This window comes from Trematomus bernacchii, unplaced genomic scaffold, assembly GCF_902827165.1.
Source record: "Trematomus bernacchii unplaced genomic scaffold, fTreBer1.1, whole genome shotgun sequence".
Classification (NCBI taxonomy): domain Eukaryota; kingdom Metazoa; phylum Chordata; class Actinopteri; order Perciformes; family Nototheniidae; genus Trematomus; species Trematomus bernacchii.
The window spans coordinates 9,146,848-9,170,437 of record NW_022987727.1 but is presented as its reverse complement, the minus strand read 5'-3'; the positions used below and the strand labels follow the sequence as shown (position 1 = coordinate 9,170,437).

At 40.1% G+C, this 23,590-nt stretch overlaps 1 protein-coding gene across 1 annotated transcript; it reads left to right on the top strand.

Moving 5' to 3' along the window:
- The first annotated feature begins 154 nt into the window (after positions 1 to 154).
- On the top strand, positions 155 to 21,592 carry sdcbp2 (syndecan binding protein (syntenin) 2). The gene is made up of 9 exons (XM_034144678.1): positions 155 to 323; positions 4,203 to 4,254; positions 5,252 to 5,348; positions 12,288 to 12,388; positions 13,437 to 13,601; positions 15,900 to 16,075; positions 16,724 to 16,895; positions 17,408 to 17,499; positions 19,986 to 21,592. The coding sequence occupies exons 2-9, from the start codon at positions 4,204 to 4,206 to the stop codon at positions 20,038 to 20,040; spliced, it is 909 nt and encodes a 302-aa protein (XP_034000569.1). The 5' UTR covers positions 155 to 323; position 4,203; the 3' UTR covers positions 20,041 to 21,592.
- The last annotated feature ends 1,998 nt before the right edge of the window (positions 21,593 to 23,590 follow it).

Sequence of the window (23,590 nt, the reverse complement as noted above, 5' to 3'; positions counted from 1 at the left end):
AGGCAACACACAGACTAAATATGGCCCCAGGATTATACAGGTCACTCATAATGATTGTCATGAGATACTGTATGTGTTATTGATACACTATGGACATGGTGAGTCAAAGTTCATGTGACCGAACGGGGCGTGGCTTACAACGTCAACATTGATTGACGTGGTGTGAACGACCAGGAAGCCAGCAGTGACATCATTCTCCAGAATTCCCCTTCAGGACAACGAGGAGTGCAAAGAAGAGAGAGCAGAAAACAGAGAAATAAAGGAGTTTTCCGCCGTCTGATACCCCAAAGTGTTTAAGACGATTTTACAACCAAGCCATTAAGGTGAGACTGACTCTATTTTACCAAACCGTTGTATCCTGTCCCGCTAGCGGTAACTGCTACATATAGGTTTCGTTTACCTAGCAAGCTAACTTAGCGGCTAGCTTGCTCCCCTGCTGTTTATATCGGAACAAAGACGGTCTGCTTAGCCTCTCAGCTAAAAGACACTAGTTTAGTCTTCATTTATACCTATTTTTAATAAGTTATGACTTGAATATACCATATAAGGTATTCAGACTTTATATGTTTTCTATAAACAACTAACGGCGGTTGGTTATTTTTTAGAGTGTGCAGTGAGACACCATAACGTTAGCTAACATGTCATGCTCTTACTTAGACATATGATAGAGATACTTAAAACATTAATTACGTTTTCTTCATATTAGTATGAAGCATCTGCCTTGTTTATTATAAGAACACTAACGTCACTTAAGCCCTGCGTATTATATCTGAGCCTATGTTGTTATAGCGTTAGTTAGGCCATGTTTATAAAGGATAACGGTATGTAACGTGCGGACATTACTGATACAGTTCGACCGGTGGATGGGTACACTGTAAAGGGTGTGGGTCGGCTCACAGCAGTGGACCTCTGTTCCGGTTTATCGTTGTCCATCCTCCTCCCTCCCACTCCCTCTGTCCTTTCCCCAGCCATGTCAATAGACCGGAATAAGCTGCCAGGAAGAACACATTCTTGTATCTAAACAATTCGTTCAGGCTCCCCTAAGTTAGCACTCTCTTTCCTTTCCAGTTTCCACCAAAGCCAAATACATTAAGGCTCAGCAGCAATGAGCTCTATAGCAGTGTTGGAAGAAGCACTCAGATCCAGCCTTGAAATACTCTTTTACAAGTAAAAGTCTTGATTTCAAAAGGTTTCTTTAGTTAAAGTGTTAGCATCAAAACATACTTAAAGTACAAAATCTGCACAATTACCCATTTCAGAATAATGTAAAATACAGATGTGATTATTAGCTAAATGTACTTCAAGTATCAAAAGTAAAAGTACTTGTATATACACCACAGATATTTTCAAAGTATTATATTATTATGGTTATTATATTATCCTGTTTTATCCATGTTAGAGCATTTGAGTGTTTTAATTTGTCAATGCGGACCACATTTATATACTATAAATACTGTGTAGATTAGAAGTACATTACTGCATTATAGATACTGCATTTGTATAAGTACAAAGTAAATAGTAACTGTGAGAGTTAAAATAGTAAAAAGTATGATATTTGCCTCTGAAATGTAGTGGAGTAGAAGTATAAAGTAGCAATAAACGCAAATACTCAAGTAAAGTACACATAGGTCAAAAAAGTACAGTACTTGAGTAAACGTACTGAGTTACTGAACTGCTCTCAGAAAAGCAATACAATGTACAATGAAATTCAATAATTTATCATCTACTTTTTGCACTTCCAATACACAATGGAAGCTTAGTTAAAAAGAGCAGCTTATTGCACTTATAACATACTCCACCAGCTTTATACCCTTGTTTGTCTCTGCTTGTTAATCTAAAAATGTAGGAATTTCCTTTCTTCCTTCAAAGAAAGTCTTTATTTGAACTGCAGCGGCAGAAGTGACTCAAGGATTAGGTTATGTCATTGCAAAAGCTGCCCGACCTCTTCTTTTTTCCAGGCTTATTCACTTAAACTCCAGCCAGCTAGTCCAATTGAGGGTGGAATATAAAGCGAGCAAACACAGCTGTAAAGTAAACACTAGAAGATATTAAAATGCCCTTCTGTCCTCACACACAATGATGCACTTGTGTGTGAGGAGTGAGGAGAACAGAGTAGAGTAGTGGCTGGAGTAGCTGGGAGAGTGGTAAGAATGATTTGCTTATTTTAGGGACTCATGGGGTGCCTTTCTTCACCTACTAGTGTCAAAATGATTGTTGACCACATATCCCACCCTTGTGTACAGGGCATGACATCATGGACCCATATTTCCACTCTTTAAGAACATTTATATAGACTTTTTGTTATAGGTTATTATGGCACAATGCGTTTTTTTGTTAGTCTGTTCTATGGTTGGTCACGATGTATTTTTTTAATATTATAATATAATCATCCTTACTTTGTTTTCCTGTTTCTTATGAGCAAGAGATGTGCTCACATGTCTTGTGACTGTGACACACATTTGTCACAGTGTGGTGAGAAAATGGTTAAGAAATCAGTAATGCTTCCTTCTGTGACTGGGAAGTGAAATCATTGTGCATAGAGGTCATTCTTCAGTGGAATTCTTGTTTTTAATTCTAGAGAATCTGACCTGCCTATAACGCAGATCATACATTTTGTTTTTCATTGTCATTTTTTAATTCATTGTTTCTGTTATCAGTTCATAGATTCAGTCATTTAATCAGTTTAGGTCACCAGCTCAGTTTGACCTTATGTTACCTTACACTGAAATAGGGGTGGGGTTATCAAGACAGGGAGACTATAATATAGTTACTAAAAAGGAAAAAAACATCCAGTTAACATATGTATTAAGTATTATTAAGTAAAGGTTGGATCAGTACTCAGTACTAGAACAAAATCTGAGTTAAATAAAGTATTGGAATCTGTTTCAAGAGTGAAGAACAGAAAGCTACATTTCCAGACTGGCGCAAGATTTCTAGACTCTTGAATTTATTTATACTTTTTGGATATCATAAGACCAAACTATTCAATCAGTAATTGGCAGAATTGGTACTATTACTAGTGAAGATAAGCCCTATACAGGAGAGGGATAAATGAATTTGACATTTGAAAGTAGAGTACAAAATAGCTTACAATAGCCTTAGGTGACAGAAACGCTCACTCAATAGTCATCTGCTCTCTTAACCCTGCTGGTTATGGTCATATTTAACATTATCACTGATTGGATATTCACATAAAATGTTTCTTAACACAATAGACCTAGATTAAATTGATGAGTATGATAATTAGTGTATCTCAAGGCAAATGCACTGTTGAATTCGAGTATCACAAACAGATGTCAGACTTGAACAAACTCGTGTTCATTACCAGACATTACATTACTGCGTGTCACAGCCTGTACCGGTTGTACTTTGTGCAATTTCTCAGTCAGCTGACTGACGGATAACTATCCCTTCCTCTTCCTACTTTAGGCTGCTGTTTTGTTTATGTGCCGCAGAAATGAGTACTCCTGAGTCTAGTTTGGCACATTATCAAGAAACCATGAGAACATTACATTACATTACATGTCATTTGTTAGACACTTTTATCCAAAGCGACTTACATACATTCAGTACTGTGGACAATCCCCACAGGAGCAATTTGGGGTGAAGTGTCTTGTCCAGGGACACAACGACATGCTGACTGCAGTGGGACTCAAACTTGCTATCCCCTGATTCAAAGTTCAGCACTCTATCCACTGAGCCACAGAAGTATTTACGCAATAATGAGGTTGACGGTAAATAAATAAAATCAAATAAACATGCATTTGAAGCATTCTCGGTTTTGTAGCCGTGGTATGAGCTACCACATCCTGAGCATAATCTGTTTCTCCCTTAATCTGTCAGTCAGTCGTATATGCTATCGCTGTGTCAAGTCAGGCAGGTAAGCAGATTTGTGTTCATAAAGAATGAACAGGATGTTGCTGAAAGCTGCATACACATTCAAAGATAGCTATAAATCCCAATGGAATTGTCAGCCCATCACAGCATCCTTTCAACATCACAAAGAGTCAAATGATTAAATATAAATATAGCATATATAGCTTAATGGAGGGAAGAAGTAATGGATGACATAAAGCTGATATGTGGTCATGCCAGTCAATAGTCTGGTGAGGTTTATCTATCTGCTCTGTTCCCTCATACAGCAGCTGTCATCCTTCCCTCCCAGGGCTCTCCCCTAACAGCTGTTTGTGTTTTCTCCTCAGGATGTCCCTGTATCCATCCCTCGAGGACCTGAAGGTCGACAAGGTTATGAAGGTAAGTGTGATTGGTAGAGTCAATAAGACAGAGACATCTGTCTGGAGATGATTAGCTCTGTTGTAGGCTAAGCTAAATGTTACTTTCAGCATGATTACAAAAGGAGCTTATGCCTCCTGATCCTCTAGCACAAAGAAAATATGGAACCTACTGGTAAGCCTAGAAATGTAGCAAGTATAGAACATTTGCACGGGTGGTGAAAAAGACAGGTTACTCAGAATTGTTAAATTTCTCAGTGACTAGTATTAAAGGGGGGCAGTAGCTGCTTTCTAAAGGTTCATTTAGGGGTTGAATATAAGAGACAAGATCAAATAAATATTCCATCTGCATTACAGTTGCATTTCATTTAATTTCTATCTACACTGTGTTACCAGTGTTACACAGTGTTTGTACATACATCAATGACATTGCTTTGCCCATCGCCCTCATCTTTGTTTTCCTTTTAAAACCCAAAAAACAAAGTTTGGTTGAATTTGCAATCAGCAATAAATACCTTTTGTTATACAGTGTCCAGTATAAGAACTAATGGAGAAAATGTCCTCACAATGGCATCTCTAATTCTGTCCAATAGCATTATGAGAATGTTTTTGGAGCTTGACCTATTTTGAGATCCAGAGGGCAATATGTAAGTCTCCATAATGAATTGAAGTCAGAATAAAGTCTCTAAACCATGGAGAGCACTTCACATGTCATTGAAGATATCCTTTGTTGCCCTGGTACATTGTTGTGGACGATTCTGCAATCACTTCATCTGATTAGTAAGAGTGGTATTGCCTACGCCTTTTGTACACTGGATTATATTGAGGTACACTTACAAAGCACTCACAAATGATTAAAAAAGGCTATGTATTTCAAATGAAAAATAATGTTTTCGTAACAACCCTACATCAATTATAACTCTGTTTTTCTTTTTTGTGTTGCTTGCTTTTCATCTAATAATCAGCATTTTAAGTCCAAGAACCCTTCCAGTTAAGTGGTGTGTCTTATTACTTTCTAGGCCCAGGCCCAGTTTGCCCAGACTGCCGCCCCCATGCCAGCCCTCCCAGAGGGAACCTACCAGGCCCCGCCAGCCACTGCTGAGATGCCAGGATCCAGTGAGTCTCACACATGCTTTTTAAAGAGAATTGTCTCTATTCTCTTTGAGTCTATTGTGGTTCCAAATTGTCAGGATAACAAGTTAAAACCTGTCTTTAAGGTGTAAGAGTTTTTTATTGCTTCTCATTTTTTCTCTTTTCCCTTTTTACTTCTGCTCGGAATGTGTTGGTGTCTGTGTGTGGGGGGTCTGTGTTTCTGAGCCTGTGCTATTCTTAGGAGCAGAGCAGCTCTGTAGTATTAGGGAAGGATAAAGAGGAGTTGAGTGAAGGACTGGGATAGGAGGAGGAGCTATGGGGCCCCCCACGGCTGTGACTTGTGTTTTTGACTCTTTATAAATGTCTTTCTGAGCTTGTTGGAAAGCAGATATGCACTTTGCTATAAGCCAGGCTGACATGGAAGAGAAAAGGAGGATTCACCCTCAAAAAATTAGAAGTGGGTAGCAGATAGGCAAATTGACCTTAAAGAGAACTCAATAGCCGCGTTCACACCGCATACTTTGCAGTACTTAGTGCTGGCACTTATACCCCATTCACACCAACGGTGTTTCAGGGCCGGTTCGGAGCTGGAGCTTGAAAAGCACCGGGTTTTCCTGTTCACACCGCAGCGGAGCAGCCTCTAAGCTCCGGAATCCGGTTCGTTTCGAGCACCAAAAAGTTGTCCGTCTAGAAGCAAGAACCGCATACGTCACGCTTACGTCGGAGGGGGGCGAGATTAACCTGAGCTAACAGTTAAGGCGAGTACGGCAAATAAAAGTTGTAACAAGCAGTAGTGCTGAGCAAAGTGACTAGAACGCAACCACACACTTGTAAAAAAAAAACACGCTTTATAAAGTCAGGCAACACTAACCAGGCTTCGTGTGATTCTGTTTATTTGTACCTTACTTTGACCATCCGTTCGCTGTCATTGATCATTGTGGAGAGCAGGCAGACGTTTTGTTTGTTATTATAGCAGCTATCGGATGGAATCAATACATGGGCTGCACAAGTTGTCATGTCCGACTATCACAAGTAGAATCATAATGAAAAATACGCCGGTAAAAAGTGCCTGTAGAAAACGGCTTAGCAAGTAGTCAGTTTAGCTTCGGTTGCTATGCTAACATCACCCATGTTATACCAGAGAAACTTTCATAACAGCGTTGTGATGCCAAACAGCGTCAATTCAGACTGACACACATTCACTTAAGGGGAACTGGGGATATGTATCAGCTGCTTGTGTGACAGTCAGACAGTGAATACTTTAGAGCCGTGTGAGCTAACCCGGAGCTAACCCGGAGAATAAACTCCCGTGGAAGAGCAGCCAGCACTGCAGCGGTCGGTAAATGCCGCTGAAACACATTAATAAACAATGAACCATGGCACTCTGGAGAAAAGTATAAGGTTGGAGAAGTCGTTATTTAATTTAATCTGGCTTCGTATGATTAAAAGCAACACGATCATCGACGCTCGTTGTTGTTGTGAGCTCCGTTGGGGAGAAAATCAGCGACGTAAACTGTGACGTCATGACGCAGCATCTGCAGCACCAGTCGGGCTCTGAGCGGTGTGAACAGAGCGGGAGCTGAACCGAAGAACCGGTTCTGAACCAGAAAAGCTCTAGCACGGAGCTAGAACGGGAAAAGCCTTGGTGTGAAAGGGGTATTAGTGCCCCGGCACTTAGTACCAGCACTTAGTACCCCCATGGAACTAAGTACCAATCGCGTTCACACCGGAGTACTTTTCCCTGAGGGAAGATTACACAAATGAGCTGCTGACGTCACTTCTTCTTCTTCTGCTTTGGGTTTACTAGCAGGCCGCAAACAACTTCACGGCGTATACTGCCACCTGGAGTCCCCGGCCGGAAGTCCCCGGAGTTGGGGACTGGCTTCAGTAGAAGCTGCTGGGACTCCCAGCAGCTTCTACTGAAGCCTTCCGAGTAAATCGCCAGAACGCCGACACCTCCTCATCACTCCACCACTCCCATGTTTTTTTTTGTATTGCCATAAATTAGTCTCTGTCCGTTTCTGCGCGGGGCTAATGCTAATGCTAATCATGCTAATGCCACAAATACAATGGCGGCTTCACAAAACTTTTCAGAGTTTTACGGGGCGTGGTTTGCAATTCGCCCAGCCAATCAGAACTGGGGCACTTTTCCCCCCCAGGATAGTACCACCTCTCTAGCAGGCACGAAAAATGGGGGTAAAAGTTCCCGGCACTAAGTACTCTTTTTGGTGTGAACGCAACATAAGGGGTACTAACAGAACTAAAGGGGAAAAGTACGGGGAAAAGTACTCCGGTGTGAACGCGGCTAATGCTTCTACTTATTTCCACTCACTTCTCCCCCTTCTCCTGTTCTCCCACTCATTCCGTTTCTCTGTTTGGATGCTAAGTCCTGTGGGCTTTCTGTCTTTAGTTTTTACCTCAGCTGAGCGAGCTATGAGTCACCATGGAGACTGGCTCTGGCAGTTGTGCTGGGACAGGGCATGATGGGAGAAAGGGAGAGGAGGAGGAGTTGATTGGAAAATGAAGGAAGAGGGAGACACCCAGTAAGCTAGCGGAGAGAGGGAGGAGTTTGTTTGCAAGGGAGACTGTTTGACATCAACATTGGACCACAGCCACCCAGATAAGCTAATGCTTACAAAACATGTATTCTTCCTATTGACAAGGTTTTCTTTTATCAACTATATAAGAAGCATCGCAGATAAATAGGAACATAGCAACAACAAACAATCCACATCTGTGGCAGCAAAAATAGAAATTGGGATTTGAATAATTTTTTAGATCCCTTCTAAAGTTTCCAATTACTATTATGTTTGCTGCCACTCTCCTAAAGAAAACCGGCTCTTTTTCCATTCCCCTCAGAGCATAATAATAAATAATTTAGTGACCTTTAACTTTCCGAAGCTGGGAATATATACTGATATTTATATTAAAATGAATTCCCAATGGTCCTCAGAGTAATCTGAGTCTCTATGCGAATAAAGTGAAAATAGCGTAATCGGGGGACTTTTAGTGACTTTGTATTGTTCATTATGTTTTCTTTGGTAATTTGGGTTGTTCTGCCGCCTGCCATTTCCCTTACAGGGAATGGTAACGGCAAATAACTAACTGTATTTATTATCTTTGGTAACTGGGGACATCTACCAACAAAGGAGCTATCCTCTTCCTGTTTTTGTTGCGCTGTGGTTGACGCACTTTCTTTTACCGGAGCCTTCCTTTTCCCACAACATGATACCAAGTGCCATACGAAATTCCATAGTGAAAGGAAATGGTTATAGGGAACCAATATAAACACTGATTAAGTTGTTATTCTACACCAGAAAAAGCAACCTCTTAATCCAGATATCTTACCAATTTTTTTGTAAATGTTAAAGTTAAAAGCATCAATGTGGTGCACTTTGAGAGCAACATGAAGAGATCTATGGATACATCTCTCAACATCCATATGAAACAGAACTGTAAGCAGATTTATTTTTCTTTATGGATATTTTACAAATCACTCTCCTTTCAAACTGTATTCTTGTTTATTAATAACAACTTTTTTTTACTGTCATATAGTATTTTATACCTGTTTACTTTATTCTCTTATTTTTTTATAACTATAATGATCATATAAAGATGTGCCTTTACCTCACTGGTTGTAGAAAAAGCTTCTTATATTCGTTAGCATAGCTAGCTAACCAGATGCTAATAACAACAAAGTTATTGACTGTATGATCAGTATGACAGATGAACAGATCGCCACTGGGCTTTCAACTAAAGACACAGCCACGCAAAAACTGAGGCATGTGTACGGCTCCTTATGGGTACTGCAATTTTTGGAAGTGCCGGAGCGGCGTTCTGGTGCTCTCTGGCAGAACTACACCCCTGTCAGACGAGACCTATACCACGTGATGACACGTTAGGCTCGTGTTGTGTTCAAGGACCCTGACCTTGGCCAGGAAAAATAGGCACTCGCTTGTTTAATTCTTTTGCGGTCTAGATTTCTTTAATTTTTTTCTTTTTTGCGTGTGTTTTATAAATTACCTTGAGGGCCGTACCAAATGGTCTCGCAGTCCGTATACGGCCCGGTGGCCGGAGGTTCGCCACCCCTGTTCTACAGCCATAACATTATGCATCACCATTTACTACATCTTAAAGCAAAAACAATGATGTATTTGCCTTTTAAATCATCAATAAGACACTTTTGTTTGTGTAATTTCTAATTAACTGAATAATCTGAAAATAAGGGTCAGGGGCTGTTTTTTAAGTACTGTAGCTCAAGATAGACCTCTGAGAAGAAAGGGGTCAGCGATGGGTTCATTCAAGAACAGTGAACGAGTGTTTCATAAGAAAATGAAAATGATGTGTTAGATGAGGAGCCGCTGTGTGTGGGAGAGGTACATGATAGGGATGGGGATAATTCAGGAGAGCTCAAAGACATATATGTAGAAAAAAGTGATCTGAAAATTGAAACACAGTCAGTGGAGGTGTACCGGATGAATCATGGTCTCTATCATTTGGCCAGCAACATGTGGGTGTTTCTCTTAATGTTCAGTACCATGCACCTGTACAGTGAGTGCATTCTGAGTGCTGGGGTGGAGTGTGTATTTGGTTGAAGTGACTTACTCACACCATGTTGACTTTAGGCCTGACCCCACCTGGTGTAATCATTGCACAGTCATTGGTGTGGAAACCAAAATAAATACTCAATATGAGTATTGACTTGAAGTCACTGAGCTTCATCCTGATACTGTGTGTAAATTATGTTGGTTAATGAATGTGGGAATTTAATTATTAATGTTATTTGCATTATGAATTGTCCCCCTAATACTACATGTTAAATCTAATTGTACAGACCATATTGATATTTTTGCTTTTGTGGAAGATGTTTGGTTAGATCACTGGTCCTTCGTAGGGTTAAAGATATCCATATCAAATCCTGCGCAGTGTGATAGTGTACATTCATAAAAAAACGGAGTAACCAACCACTGTTCACTCTATAAAGAAATATTACAAAAAACAGGTTTGAATTGCCATAGACAACTTCTGTTATGTAATGTGTTATACAAGGGCAAGAGTCAACAACCTGCTTTAAACTCAATGCCAAAGTCAGCATGCTTACATTCACTTCTCAGCAATAAACACAAAGTACATTTGAGGATGGTGACATGGCATAGGTTTTGCCTTGTTAAGAACAGAACTGAATAAAATGTTAACCTGATGATCGCTATAGATTAAACCCATATAACAGTTCATCCTAAAAGATCGTAAATGTTAAAACCAAATGTAATGTAAATCACAGTGGTTAAAATATTTCATTAAAAGACAAAAATGTCAACCTGCTGGTTACGCTTAATGACAAATCAACAGAATCACCAAAGTCATTAGGATTCATCATCTGGGGACTATGAATATCTGTGTTTGATTTCAAGGAAATCCATGTAATTCTTGTTCAGATATTTCTGTCTGGATCAGAATTGTGGACCATATTGCTATCCCTAAAGCCACCCAGCTAAAAACATAATACCAGCACATTCTGACCAGTGTTTATTATAACTATAATAACTGGATGAACTGTATCAAATACTGGGCGGAAAAAACAAAATACTGGTGATTGTTTGTAGTACTGAAGAAAGTCATTGAAATGTCTTCCAGTTATGGCAGTTATTACAGCTATACATGCTACAGTCAAATTAGAATAATATTTGCTAAATTGAAGGTCAAATGCTTAATGAAAAATGACCTTAACAATTTGCACAGTCCCAAGTATGCGATAGACGGGCAGTTAAAAGACAAAATGTAGAAGTGCTTCCTTGTTACTGGTTGAAGATTGTGGAAAAGTCACCATAGCCCCATATAGGGCTGTTCATTTCCCCCCAGTTTAATCATATACTGCACGTAGAGGCTCTTTAATACTTTCCAAGCACGGAAAACACTGTATATGGGTAGTTTAATCAAAATAAAAACTGACTAACATGCACATTTTCATGTATGTCATTTTGCAGCCACTGCCTGATATATTTAAGGATTATTTTCCTACCTCTGACTATACTACTCTCCTTGCATGTCCTTTCTTTACCTTTGCCAGGATAAATGCAGTCATCATTGCTCTGCTGCAAGGGCAACAACAGGCTCTTGTTGCCAGAAAAGTGATGCAGTCATGCAGGCAAGACGAGGGACAGACAGTGAAGTAGACGAGAGGACAGAGACAGTAAAACCTTTGTTTGTTTGACATAATATTTTATTTTGTGTCAGAATTTAGAGAAGAAGCTTGGTTAATATCGTGAGACTCAAGTATTCCTAACCCGGCTTTTTTTTTTTAACCTAATCATAAGATGATAGGCAGCTACCTGACCGGTTTGAGGCCTCATTACTTAAACACTTAAGGCATTTACAATTCGCAAAACAATGTCATTGTTATATTTCAAGATTAAGACATACATAGATCATAGCCATAGACTGTATATATCATAGCCAACACTTAGACAATAAAGTGGCCTTTACGTCATAGCAAGGAAATAAAAACTGATGCCAGGAAAGCTTTACTGCACTGCAACGCAGCTTCTTATCAGCATTATTTTAATGAAGGGCTAAATGTAGCTGCGGCATTACCCTACTGTGATGGAAACAGTGAGATCAGCTGATAGAAAGGTGTGCCCATTATATCAATGCTTGTTCACGTGTGAATTAAAACCATTATAAAATGTAATATCAGATAGAAACGACTTCAGTGCTGCAATGTAGATTAAATGCTAATAGAAATCCTGTGTAGGAAGTAGATGTAGGGGTATAAGCAGGGCATATATAACATACTATATATACCATATGTATTCATTTATTCGTTATGTAATCATTTCTTTCTCTGTTCTTTCTACCCTCACACTCTACCTCTTCCACCTGCTCGGCCTCTCCATCTTTCTTCATCTCATGTTTTTTTACCAACTTCTCCTCCTCCTCCTTCCATCCCTCACTCTGTTCTCGCAGGCTTGTACCCAAACCTGGAGGAGCTGGGAGACTACATGGGTCTGGCCCTCAACAGTGATGAAGTCCAGAGGAACCTGGCGTTGGTGCCTGTGGCTGACAACGTGAGTATTAGTGTATGTCCTGGGGATGATTGTCAAAGCATCACAGACATCTGACGATGACAGAAACAAGCCCCAAGCATCAGGACTAAACAGACTCGCACATCTCCCTCCAGAAAAATAATAACACTTTTTTTAAACATGCAGTTACACTTGGGACACACCCTTGATACCTTTATTCCTTCCAAAAGGTATTGTGTTTAAAAAAGTATTTTTGTAAGCAGACCCAAAGTTAGCATCGCAAGGGGCTCCCTCTGATACTTACACGTTTTGTTCAGTAGGATAATCTCCACATATCAACCCAACTTGATTTTTACACGTTATGATTTTTGGTGTGTGTGTGTGTGTGTGTGTGTGTGTGTGTGTGTGTGTGTGTGTGTGTGTGTGTGTGTGTGTGTGTGTGTGTGTGTGTGTGTGTGTGTGTGTGTGTGTGTGTGTGTGTGTGTGTGTGTGTGTGTGTGTGTGTGTGTGTGTGTGTGTGTGTGTGTGTGTGTGTGTGTGTGTGTGTGTGTGTGTGTGTGTGTGTGTGTGTGTGTGTGTGTGTGTGTGTGTGTGTGTGTGTGTGTGTGTGTGGTGTGTGTGTGTGTGTGTGTGTGTGTGTGTGTGTGTGTGTGTGTGTGTGTGTGTGTGTGTGTGTGTGTGTGTGTGTGTCCTGCAGATAGCTCTCACAGCACCCCTTCATATGAGCTGTCTTTTAACCATCTGTGTTCTGCCATTGGCTAATATCTTCACCTATACTAATTTCTTTCTAATGGTTTTTAGGCTCTTCATTGTTAGCGCAGAGCATATTTATGATCCAGTTTTCAAAAGAGTTGCCTAAAGCATTCCTGATCTCACCCACTGTGGAGGAGGAGATGAAACTGAATCCTCCCACATGCCTTTCATTTGATGCAGCATTCCTTTTTATCTCCAGCTGCATTTTAATGGAACATGCCTCCTAAATCCTTTTTTTTCTCTTCCTCTCACCTCTGTCTCACCCCCACTCAATTTCTCTCTTGCTCTCTCTTTTACTTTCTCACCTTCCCCACTGTCTGGCTACCCCCCTCTGCAGCAAGTGGCAGTGCCCTCCAACTCAGGCTACAGTGGGATGGTGCGACCTGTGACGGGGGCGGACGTCGGCATCCGGAGGGCAGAGATCCGCCCCGGGCTGCGGGAGGTGATCCTCTGCAAGGACCAGGACAGGAAGGTGGGGCTCCGGCTCCGAGCCATTGACAACGTGAGTCAGCGTCTCACACACACACACACACACACACACACACACACACACACACACACACACACACACACACACACACACACACACACACACACACACACACACACACACACACACACACACACACACACACACACACACGCACACACACACACACACGCCCTCTCATGAATTATATAGCCACCTACTGTCATTAACACCCTTTGACAACATACTTCCTTCTTCTACTCTTCCACATAATATCTGTGTCAAACTCTGCTTCACTCACAATGCTTTACTCTTTCTAGAGCATCAAGATCTGTCATGTTGATCACTAGGGGTTTTAGCAATGTTAATTCAGCCGCTAATGCTATTCACAAGGTTTTACGAAAAAAGTAATCTCCTATTAGTCACCTATTTTTCTGGCTGTGTTGTTATTGACAGGGATATGTATTCATTTAATTAGATTTGAATGCAGGCAAACTTGTGAAAGCGTCGTGTCGGAGTGGATTAGCCAGAGTATCAGGTTAATAGTCTTGTAAACAGATACTGAACAAACATACACAAGGTATCACTTCCTCATCTTATTCCAGTATAGGAGATGGTGGACAACATGCACAGTCATCTTTCTGTTATGCAAAAAGCATCAAAGCTTATACAGGGTTTCGGTATTCCCAGTTTGTCATATTAAGAAGGGATTTTCCTGACTCACTTTTGGTTGCTTAACCTCCCTGCAGCCCAGCAGGGACACATCCTTTAACAAACATTATACAGAGTGACAAGTCAAATGTTCTTTAGCTTACTTCGCTAGCATAAATCTTTCCAAGGATCAACTCACAAAAAAGGGGTATCACTGTCTTTACATCAAAACATGCCGGAAGTGCTGTGTTACTGTTGAATTGTAGATTTATCTCTAGATGGCTTCAGCAAAGGAACAGTGCACAAAAGTTGTTGTGCTCTTTCTGTGACAGTTCTTTGATGAATAGTGATAATTAAGTCAATGTTTTATATGTTTTGCAAAGAGACCTGTTTCTTTGATGATGTAATATACCTGGGACACCTGCTATAAAACTGCAGTAATTACAACACGGTTAAGTTGGCAATTACAAAAGGGACATGGTGATGTGTATTATCAGTGCCAATGAAGAATGAATGTGCTCTAGGCAAAACATAGAGTGCATTTTGATACTTGGCCAGCTTGCAAGTGGTAACAGGCTCTTGAAGTAGTTAATTATTCAGTTTGTGTTAACTCGCACTATTGCAGCCTTTAAAAAGACTGGAATGAGTCGGCATTAAAGAGAAGATTCAGTGTTTTGCTTGAATGACACAGCACACTTAAAGGGGACCTATCATGCAAAATGCACTTTGTGATGTCTTTTATACATAAATATGTGTCCCCGGTGCGTCGGGGAACTCACGCAGCGTCAGAAAATAAAACCCTCTCTCTTTTCCTCCGTACCCAAATCTTTTAAAAACGGGGGTACAACGAGTGGATACAGATTCCATCCGATCTGATGTCAAATCGGCGGCGGACCCACAGAAAATTGCTATCAGAAACAATGCCTGACGTATTTTGGACGTCTTTGTTTACATTAGCAAGCCTCGCTAACACTCAGAGCTAACCTGTACTGAAGAGCACATGTGTTTTAAAAAGCAGGAAATAAAAAAAGAACTCACCTTGTGATAAACCTGCAAGAGAAAAAGCATTTGAGCTCCATACTGTTTCAGAAATAATCCTTGACGTGGTTTAAACAGGATGCCGAAATATCACAACCGAATTTAACTTTATCTCCGGTAGAATTCTGATCAGGCATTAGCTCTGCCTCCTCTTTTTTTTTTTTTTTAAGCTAAGGACCCAAAATCTGCGTTTCTCTAACAGGGCTTCAAAAGAGGGGTTTGAGCAGTATGAGGCATGGCTACAATGGGCGATCTGTTTGGTATTTTGAAAAAAAAACTTCACAGACATGTTTTATATAGGTATGGCCCTACAATATATTTTTCAAATATAGCATGATAGGTCCACTTTAACTTAACAGGGTATTGAAGCCTCAAAATGAAAGACGTCATTCCAATCAAATCGTTTCGTTTTGTTGCGGGAACATTATGTAACTAATAATATGAAAGATGACAAATCCTGACAGTTCTGTGTAGTTTAATTGTTTCCATATCTCTTCTCTCTTTAGGAATGTTTTATCTACTCTGTGTCCTTGCCTTCTTCCTCTTAAGTTGCTCTTTTGTTTTCTCTCCACTATCGCCGTCCCTCTTCATTTCCCTGATCTCATTTTGACTGTTTTTTGGGTTTCCTGTCTCCTCTCTCAGGGAGTGTTTATCCAGCTGGTGCAAGCTAACTCCCCCGCGGCCCTGGCCGGTCTGCGTTTCGGGGACCAGGTCCTTCAGATCAACGGGCAGAACTGTGCCGGCTGGAGCCTGGACAAATCCCACAAGGCCCTGAAGGCGGCGGCCGAGACCCGCATCGAGCTGGTGGTCAGGGACAGGTGAGGAGACGCCATTATCACAGTGTCTTTTAAACCCTATATCACTTAGCCTCATTTTTAATGCCGACCCTGATGTTCACACATCACCTCGACAATTTGATTTTATCATTTGATTTTGGAATATTGTGACAAGTACTGAGACGAAAGGCATTCAGCATCTAACCAGAAGTGCAAATAAAGCAGTAAAGTGAAGTGTTATTTATAGTATAATATAAGTATATACATATGACAAATATAAAAAAGTATTAACAGTATGAGCAGTATGTATTGGAATAACACTATAAACAGTAGTGTAGAAATATAATACACTATAGAGCTGGTATAACTGTTGATAGTATACTACGGACACTAAAGACAGAAAAATGATGAGGGTTATTGGCAGTTAGTGTTACATTTTATTCCTAAAAAGCTGTAGTTCTCATTGGATGCTGAGAGGTTTGGCTCCCTCTGCTGGACGACTTACACTTTGCTCTCTTTGAGTTCTGTTTTCACAAACGTTATCAAATCAAGTTTATTTGTATCTTGTATGTTCCCATCTGTTTATTTATACAATTATCCAGATATACTTTGTCATTTTCAATAAAAGAGTCTCAGGATAAGGCTCTTTATAAGCTGTACACAGTGGATAATCCCTGTCTGTGTCTCCAGGCCCTTTCAGCGCACCATCACCATGCACAAAGACAGCTCCGGACACGTGGGCTTCATCTACAAGTCCGGCAAAATCACCTCTCTGGTCAAGGATGGATCTGCCGCCCGCAACGGCCTGCTGACTGATCACTACATCTGCGAAATCAACGGGCAAAACATCATTGGACTCAAGGTCAGACACGTGTTTCTGTATCTAAATCTTTTGACCAAATAGTCATTGCTGATATAAACTGTTTACTGAGTGCACAAGACGAAATGGGTTGGACCCTTTATTGCATTGTGGAAAAACAAGGAATTATTAGGAATTAGGATACATTCAGAACATGTGTGATGTTTTAAAATGCTTTCTGGCTAATTTGAATTTTGCATTGTGATGGCTGCTTGCATACCTGCAGAATATAGCGTAATAAAAGGAGTGTGCAGCGGTTTTGAGTAAGTCAAGCATCCACCAGCTTCAATCTGTTTTCAAATGTGAAGTGAAGCTCAATGGTGTTTAGCTTTTTGTCAGTAATGCATCCATAGTTTGCTTTTATTCCTGTGTTTTCTCTGGTAGGCGTCTAGTTTCACCCGCCCTGTGATAAAGGCTTTTAATGTTTTTTAAGCCCAAATATTTAAGAAAACTATGATGTGTTGATTATACATCAATCACATGAGGTCCTCACTGTTCCTGTGTAAAAATTCCAGGATTCTCAGATCAAGGACATTCTCTGCACCTCTCCGACCGCCATGACCATCACCATCATGCCCAAGTTCATCTATGAACACATGATTAAGAGGTAAGGCATTTCAGTTCTGGTGTAATGACCACGTCAGGTGTTTGCATCTCTTTGTCCATGGCTAATCTCACATACTACACGACCCATCACCCTGATATATTTGGTGCTCATCTTTCACTGTATTTTTTATTTCCTCTCATGGTAGTTGTGATTCACAATATTAAAAAACAGTTGATCACCAACTGCTTTAATATCTAAAGGCCTTTCTGCAATTGTCTAAGCTATCAACAAGCCTTACTGAGTCTGTGGCTTTCGTATGTTAAATTGTTTTAATGAGCATTTTTTGTCCTGTGGCTCTCTGTTTGATTCTGTTACTAACTCTGCTACTGTGAACACCACAGTCTGTGACTCTGAAAAACGTGGTTTGGAAAACCCTTTCAGTTTTTCTCCTTTTTCTATTGAAGTCGTTAACCAAGTTAGATCCTAAGAAACCGGCTGGTCCGGACAACTTAGAACCTTTCTTTTTAAAGATAGCTGCAGATTTTATTGCACCACCTCTTACTTCTCTTTTTAACCTCTCCCTCAGCACGAGCACAATTCCAAAAATATAGAAGTCAGCTTATGTCCTTCCTCTACTAAAAGGTGGGGAGGCTACTTTATTAAATAATTATAGGCCCATCTCTAAATTGTCAGTTCTGGCCAAGGTTCTTGAAAGCCTAGTGAGTGAACAGGTAAAGGTGTTTTTAAGTAACAATGACCTACTATGTAAACATCAGTCAGGTTTCAGAAAGCAACATAGCACCATCACTGCGACAATGAAAGTGGTGAATGATATTGCTAATATCTTAGACAAAAAGCAGTGTTGTGCAGCTCTGTTTATTGATCTTTCCAAAGCGTTTGATACCGTCGATCATCAAATCCTGAAGCAGAGGCTGGCCAGTATTGGCATATCCAGCCATGCAGTGGGGTGGTTTGTGAACTACCTCTCTGAAAGGTCCCAATGTGTTCAGTTTGATGGGCTGTCTTCTGAGTGGTTAAACATTACAAATGGTGTACCACAAGGTTCTGTTTTAGGTCCATTATTATTCTCCATCTACATCAACAGTTTAGGTCAAAATGTGGATGAAGCTACTTTACATTTGTATGCTGATGATACTGTGATGTACTGTGCAGGTCCCTCCATTAAGGAGGCTGTTGTTAAATTACAGGCTGCTTTTAATATTATTCAGACGCAGCTCTCTGAGCTTAAGCTTCTTTTAAATGTGGATAAAACCAAGGTAATGCTATTTTCAAAAGCCGGCGACAACTTTGGATATTGTTACTACGCAAGGACTCGAAGTGGTTACCTGTTATAAATACCTTGGTATCTGGCTTGATAATTGTCTCTCTTTTAAACCTCAGGTCAATAATCTGCTAAGAAAGCTAAGGGTGAAGCTAGGTTTCTTTTTCAGAAACAAGTCCTGTTTCTCGCTTGAGGCCAGGAAGAAGCTAGTCTCTGTGACCTTTTTACCTGTGCTGGACTATGGTGATTTGTTGTATATGAATGCACCTGCCCATTGCCTGGAAAGGTTAGATGCCGCCTATCACAGTGCTCTGAGATTTGTTACTAACTGTAAAGCACTTACTCATCACTGTACCCTGTATGCCAAGGCAGGTCTGCCTTCACTTACTGTACGGAGGCTCAGTCATTGGTACATATTCATCTATAAAGCTATGCTGGGTAAACTACCAACTTATATCTGCTCTTTGATCTCACAGAGAGTCACAAGTATCTATTGCCTGAGATCCCAGGATGTGTTTTTATTACATGTGCCAAGTGCTAGGACTGTTTTAGGTACTAAAGCTTTTATGTGCGCAGCTCCTCTAGCTTGGAACACTCTGCATTTTTTTGTGAAACCGAGCATTTAGGTTCCCCTGCATCATTTTAAAGCTCGGCTGGATGAAATGCTATTTGATACTCTTGTCATTGTGAATAGATTTGTAAATTGTACCCCTGTAATTATGTTGTATGACGTCCTTTTTGTTTTCTGTTGTTTTTCAGTTTTTCATGTGTAACCAACGTGCTGCAGGGCTCCCTTGAAAAAGAGATCGTTGATCTCAATGGGATTTCACCTGGTTAAATAAAGGCTACAAACAAACAAACAAGAATGTGTTTTCCCCAAATTTGCTTCGTATATCGCTGAAATGCAGCATTGTGTAATTAGCGTTTTCTTGTTTGTTCCTTTGACGTCATTGTTACTCCTTTTATGTTCGGCACTAATAAGTCAGTGTAGACAGAAAGTTGGCATGGAAAGGCAACAATGTAAGATTGTATGTTAACTTAACCACTAGAGTTAAAAGCACCTTAAATCAACCAAATGTGAGGATTTATTTTGAACTATGCTATCAACTGACCAGTTTATGGATGTGATTTGTGGGGTTTCTTTTGATGTGCTACGAGCTGTCATATGCTGTACACAATGTAAAGCCCCTCAGACAAATGTGTAATATCTGATAGTGTGCTATATAAATAAAATGTGATTGATTGATTTGGTTTTTGTCTCCAGGATGTCGAGCGGCCTCCTGCGCTCAGCCATGGATCACTCCGTCCCCGAGGTGTGAGGACGAGGAGGACCGTAAACTGTCAGGATGTCTTCAGTACAGAGATATACCTTTCTCTCTCTTCCCCTAACTCAACTCTTAAACTGTCTCTCTCTTTCTCTCTTTATACCATTTCCTGCATTACAATCAACACCATTTCTTATCTTTTAACATCTTAAAATGCCTTTTTTTTTCTATTCTTTAGTTACTCAGTATAGTCTCTACCCTGCTCCACTTCCCACATCTCTGTCGACGCGTCTAGTACTTTTGATATGTTAACCTTGTAGTCGAGTATTACATGTTTATTTTTTTCTATTTGAGATCAAGAACAGTACAACATGTTTTTTTTTTTTTTCATGCACACTATCATGAGTCCAGAGCTTCCTCCTCAGTGTGGAAATGAATCATTGGCGGTGACGTTTCATCTTGTCAAAAATGCTGTAAAAGGCCAATATTCAGGCATCAGAGCCCTACTGTGGAGAAGGCGCGGTGCTCCAGGCCCTGCACTTACTTAGCCCACGATGTGTGTCAATAATCAGAATTAACACCTCATGTAGAAAAAGTTTGCTGACTTTATTCTAGAGTCCAGTGTCATTTTTACTTGGCCAGTTAAAAATACTTTTTAGCAAAGGTGTTGTTTTTAGTTTATACCAAATATTGGTAAAAAAAAGATTTTGATTGGTGTTCTTTCTGTGGATTCACAACATTTCTATCATAAATAAGTTCTATGCAGCAGTTTCCAGCCTCTCCAGAAGATGGCGAGGTATCATTGAACCACATTTCCTGTCTCTGCGGTCGAATGAGGCTCTGATGTGTTGAATATGTAGGTACTGGGAACACAGTGTGCACATTCCAGGGAAAGTGTAGGAAAAAGGGGCAGCAGTAGACGTTTGTTGCCTGGTGCAGCTAGGACTTAACCCTGTCCGCAACACCGTAAGAGCTACGAGACATGAGAGGCACGAGTAAGCGAGATCACAGTGCTTCAATGTGATTGGCTAGGTCAGTTAAAAGGCGCTGGACGGTTTTGCGCGTTAAACTATAATTTTTTCGAGGGAATTGTTTGTGCTGGACGGACCCACTAAGTGCACTTTCCACTTCCTTTTTAAAGGTTGTCTTTCCTGTTTCCATTTCAACAGCTGTGCTTTTTTTTTTATTATTGTGTTTGTGGTGCCTCATGTAAATGGAGGAACGTGTATGTTAACCATAGGAAACTGCTGAAATTTGATGCTGAAAATCATCCGCTCAAATTGAATGCATTTAAATTGCCCAATCTGAGTTATAAGTCAGTGAACCTGCTCGTTCAGTGAACGCCCCCCCCCCCCCCCTCTGTAATATTCCCTCCCTGACTGATGAGCACACAGTCGTCAATTTCTACTTGTTATATAAAAATGTGCTCCTTTTAATGCTGTTCATGTACGGATGCATGTATTGGTTTAATTTTCTAGGTATGCAATCTGATAAACATCACTGTCATTCTGTAAGAAAATGCTAGAAAAAAAAATCTATAAGTTTATATACGAATGTAACCAAGATAATATTGTAAAACAAATAAACAGTCTTTCTGTTCACATTAGCTTCAAAGTGTCTGTCTTCCCTGTTAGGTTGTTACGTTTATCTTAATTACAAAATCTGTTCTGCTTTTTGGGTTTTTGCTTTCCTGTAGTGTGTTATAGGTTTTGGTGCATGTAAATGGTCTGCAAAGGCTAAAATCCCTGTGTTCCCTCCAGAGGGAGTGGGCTCTGGTTTCAGACAGAGGGTGAAAAGAGGTGCTGCAGCACAAGTATGAGAACAAATAAAGAGCTTTTTGAACATTAAAGCATGGAGACATGTCCCAGTAGAGACACTGAATACAAATATCAACCTGAAAATAAGTATAATATGTCCTTTTTAAGTAAAATAGCTATTTAAATACAGCTGGTTGTTGCGTTTAGATCAAGCAGCAAACTCTGGGGCAGAGCCGGGAGGCCAATAAGGAAGTGCCACAAACTGCAGTTCATCTATTGGCCGATAGGCGATGACTGCAGAAAGGATGAATTTCCATAGACCCCCATGTTAAAATGCCCAACTTTACAGCAGAAATAAACATGTTTCTACCCCTGGATTCAATACAAATTATTCGGGATATAGTTAGATTCCACCTTAATGATTATTAATTGTTGAGTGAATTGTTTTCTAACGCGACCCTTTTATTTACATTAGGTCTTAAAGTTTTTGCATAAATTAGGGCGTGGTCACTTTGATGGACAGGTACGTGCCTCACTGTCAGCTAACAGCAACTTGTCCACTCTGCTAGGCTACAACGTTAGCTAGTTGTAGTTAGTTACTGTACTTGACCCTTTAGCCGTGTTCGTGGTGATTGTGCCTTTTAAGGCCCTGACACACCAGGCCGAAATCGGCCGTTTTCGTTAGTCGGACAACGAAGCGTGCCCTGTCGCCCAAACTCAATTTGTGTGTGTGTGGATGCAATAAAAGGATGGCTGGTGCTTGATTTGATGATAGTTCACCCAAATAACACTTTTTTTCTTCTTCTCTTGTACAGTTTTGGACCTTATTATCCATGCTTTGAGATATAAGCGGTCAGACTATACAACCAGCACAGCCCCTAGTAGACCCCCCCCCCTCCCCTACACACACCACAACACAGACTATATCACCCCTTGCTGCTAAATACCAATCAACTATGTGCAATATGTGCTATATGTGCAATATATATATGCCGTTAATAACTGTAATTTATAACTGGCTGCTAATCCTTAGAACCGTTACAAGGTGTGTTTTTTTGCATTTTGTATCTTGTAAATTGTGTAACTTGCTGCAGTTAAATACCATCATACTATGTGCAATATGTGCTATATGTGCAATATATACATTACATTATATACATTAGCCATTAATAACTGTAATATATACCTGGCTGCTAAATCCTAAGAACTGTTACAGGATTTGTATTTTGGAAAGTATTTTTTCTTTTACATTTTCTATTATATTTTTTCTATTATATTATAACTTAGTACTTTTTTTCTTAACATAGGTAACATTAAGCTGTCTGTGGCTCTTTCCTGCTGTAACGATGCAAATTTCCCCTCTGTGGGACTAATAAAGGTATTCTGATTCTGATTCTGATAACCATACCCTTTAATAATATAGATAGATAATCCACCTTACTGTGAACACTTTTGGTTAGAACTCGTTTTCTTTGCTCCCTAGACTCTCCAGGTCAACGTCTACATTGGTTCTGGAACACAGTAGAGGCACAAAATATACTTTTGAACCTGAAAATGAGCATAACAAATGATTCCAGGTCAAAAAAATAAGCAATAAAAACATTAAGAGAAATAAGGTTGAGACAAACACACAGACAACAGATACGTTTCCTCCATGCTGTTTAATATAGGGGCTTTTGGTCTTCCTTTATACAGTGTGGTGGGAGTGTGAATGCTGATGTCTTTAACTGTACACACTACTATTGCCATTAAAATAGTTAATTTACATTACATTATCTGTAAATATTAAGGATGTCAGCTAAATTCCTATACAAGGCATTAAACTCCTTCCATGTTAGTATGTTAAA

What these genes read in the sequence shown, in the direction of transcription:
- sdcbp2 (XM_034144678.1), top strand. Translation starts at nt 4,204, where the DNA reads ATGTCCCTGTATCCATCCCTCGAGGACCTGAAGGTCGACAAGGTTATG. An exon ending in AGGTCGACAAGGTTATGAAG is followed by an intron (nt 4,255 to 5,251) that starts GTAAGTGTGATT and finishes ATTACTTTCTAG; the next exon opens with GCCCAGGCCCAGTTTGCCCA. An exon ending in TGGTGCCTGTGGCTGACAAC is followed by an intron (nt 12,389 to 13,436) that starts GTGAGTATTAGT and finishes CCCCCTCTGCAG; the next exon opens with CAAGTGGCAGTGCCCTCCAA.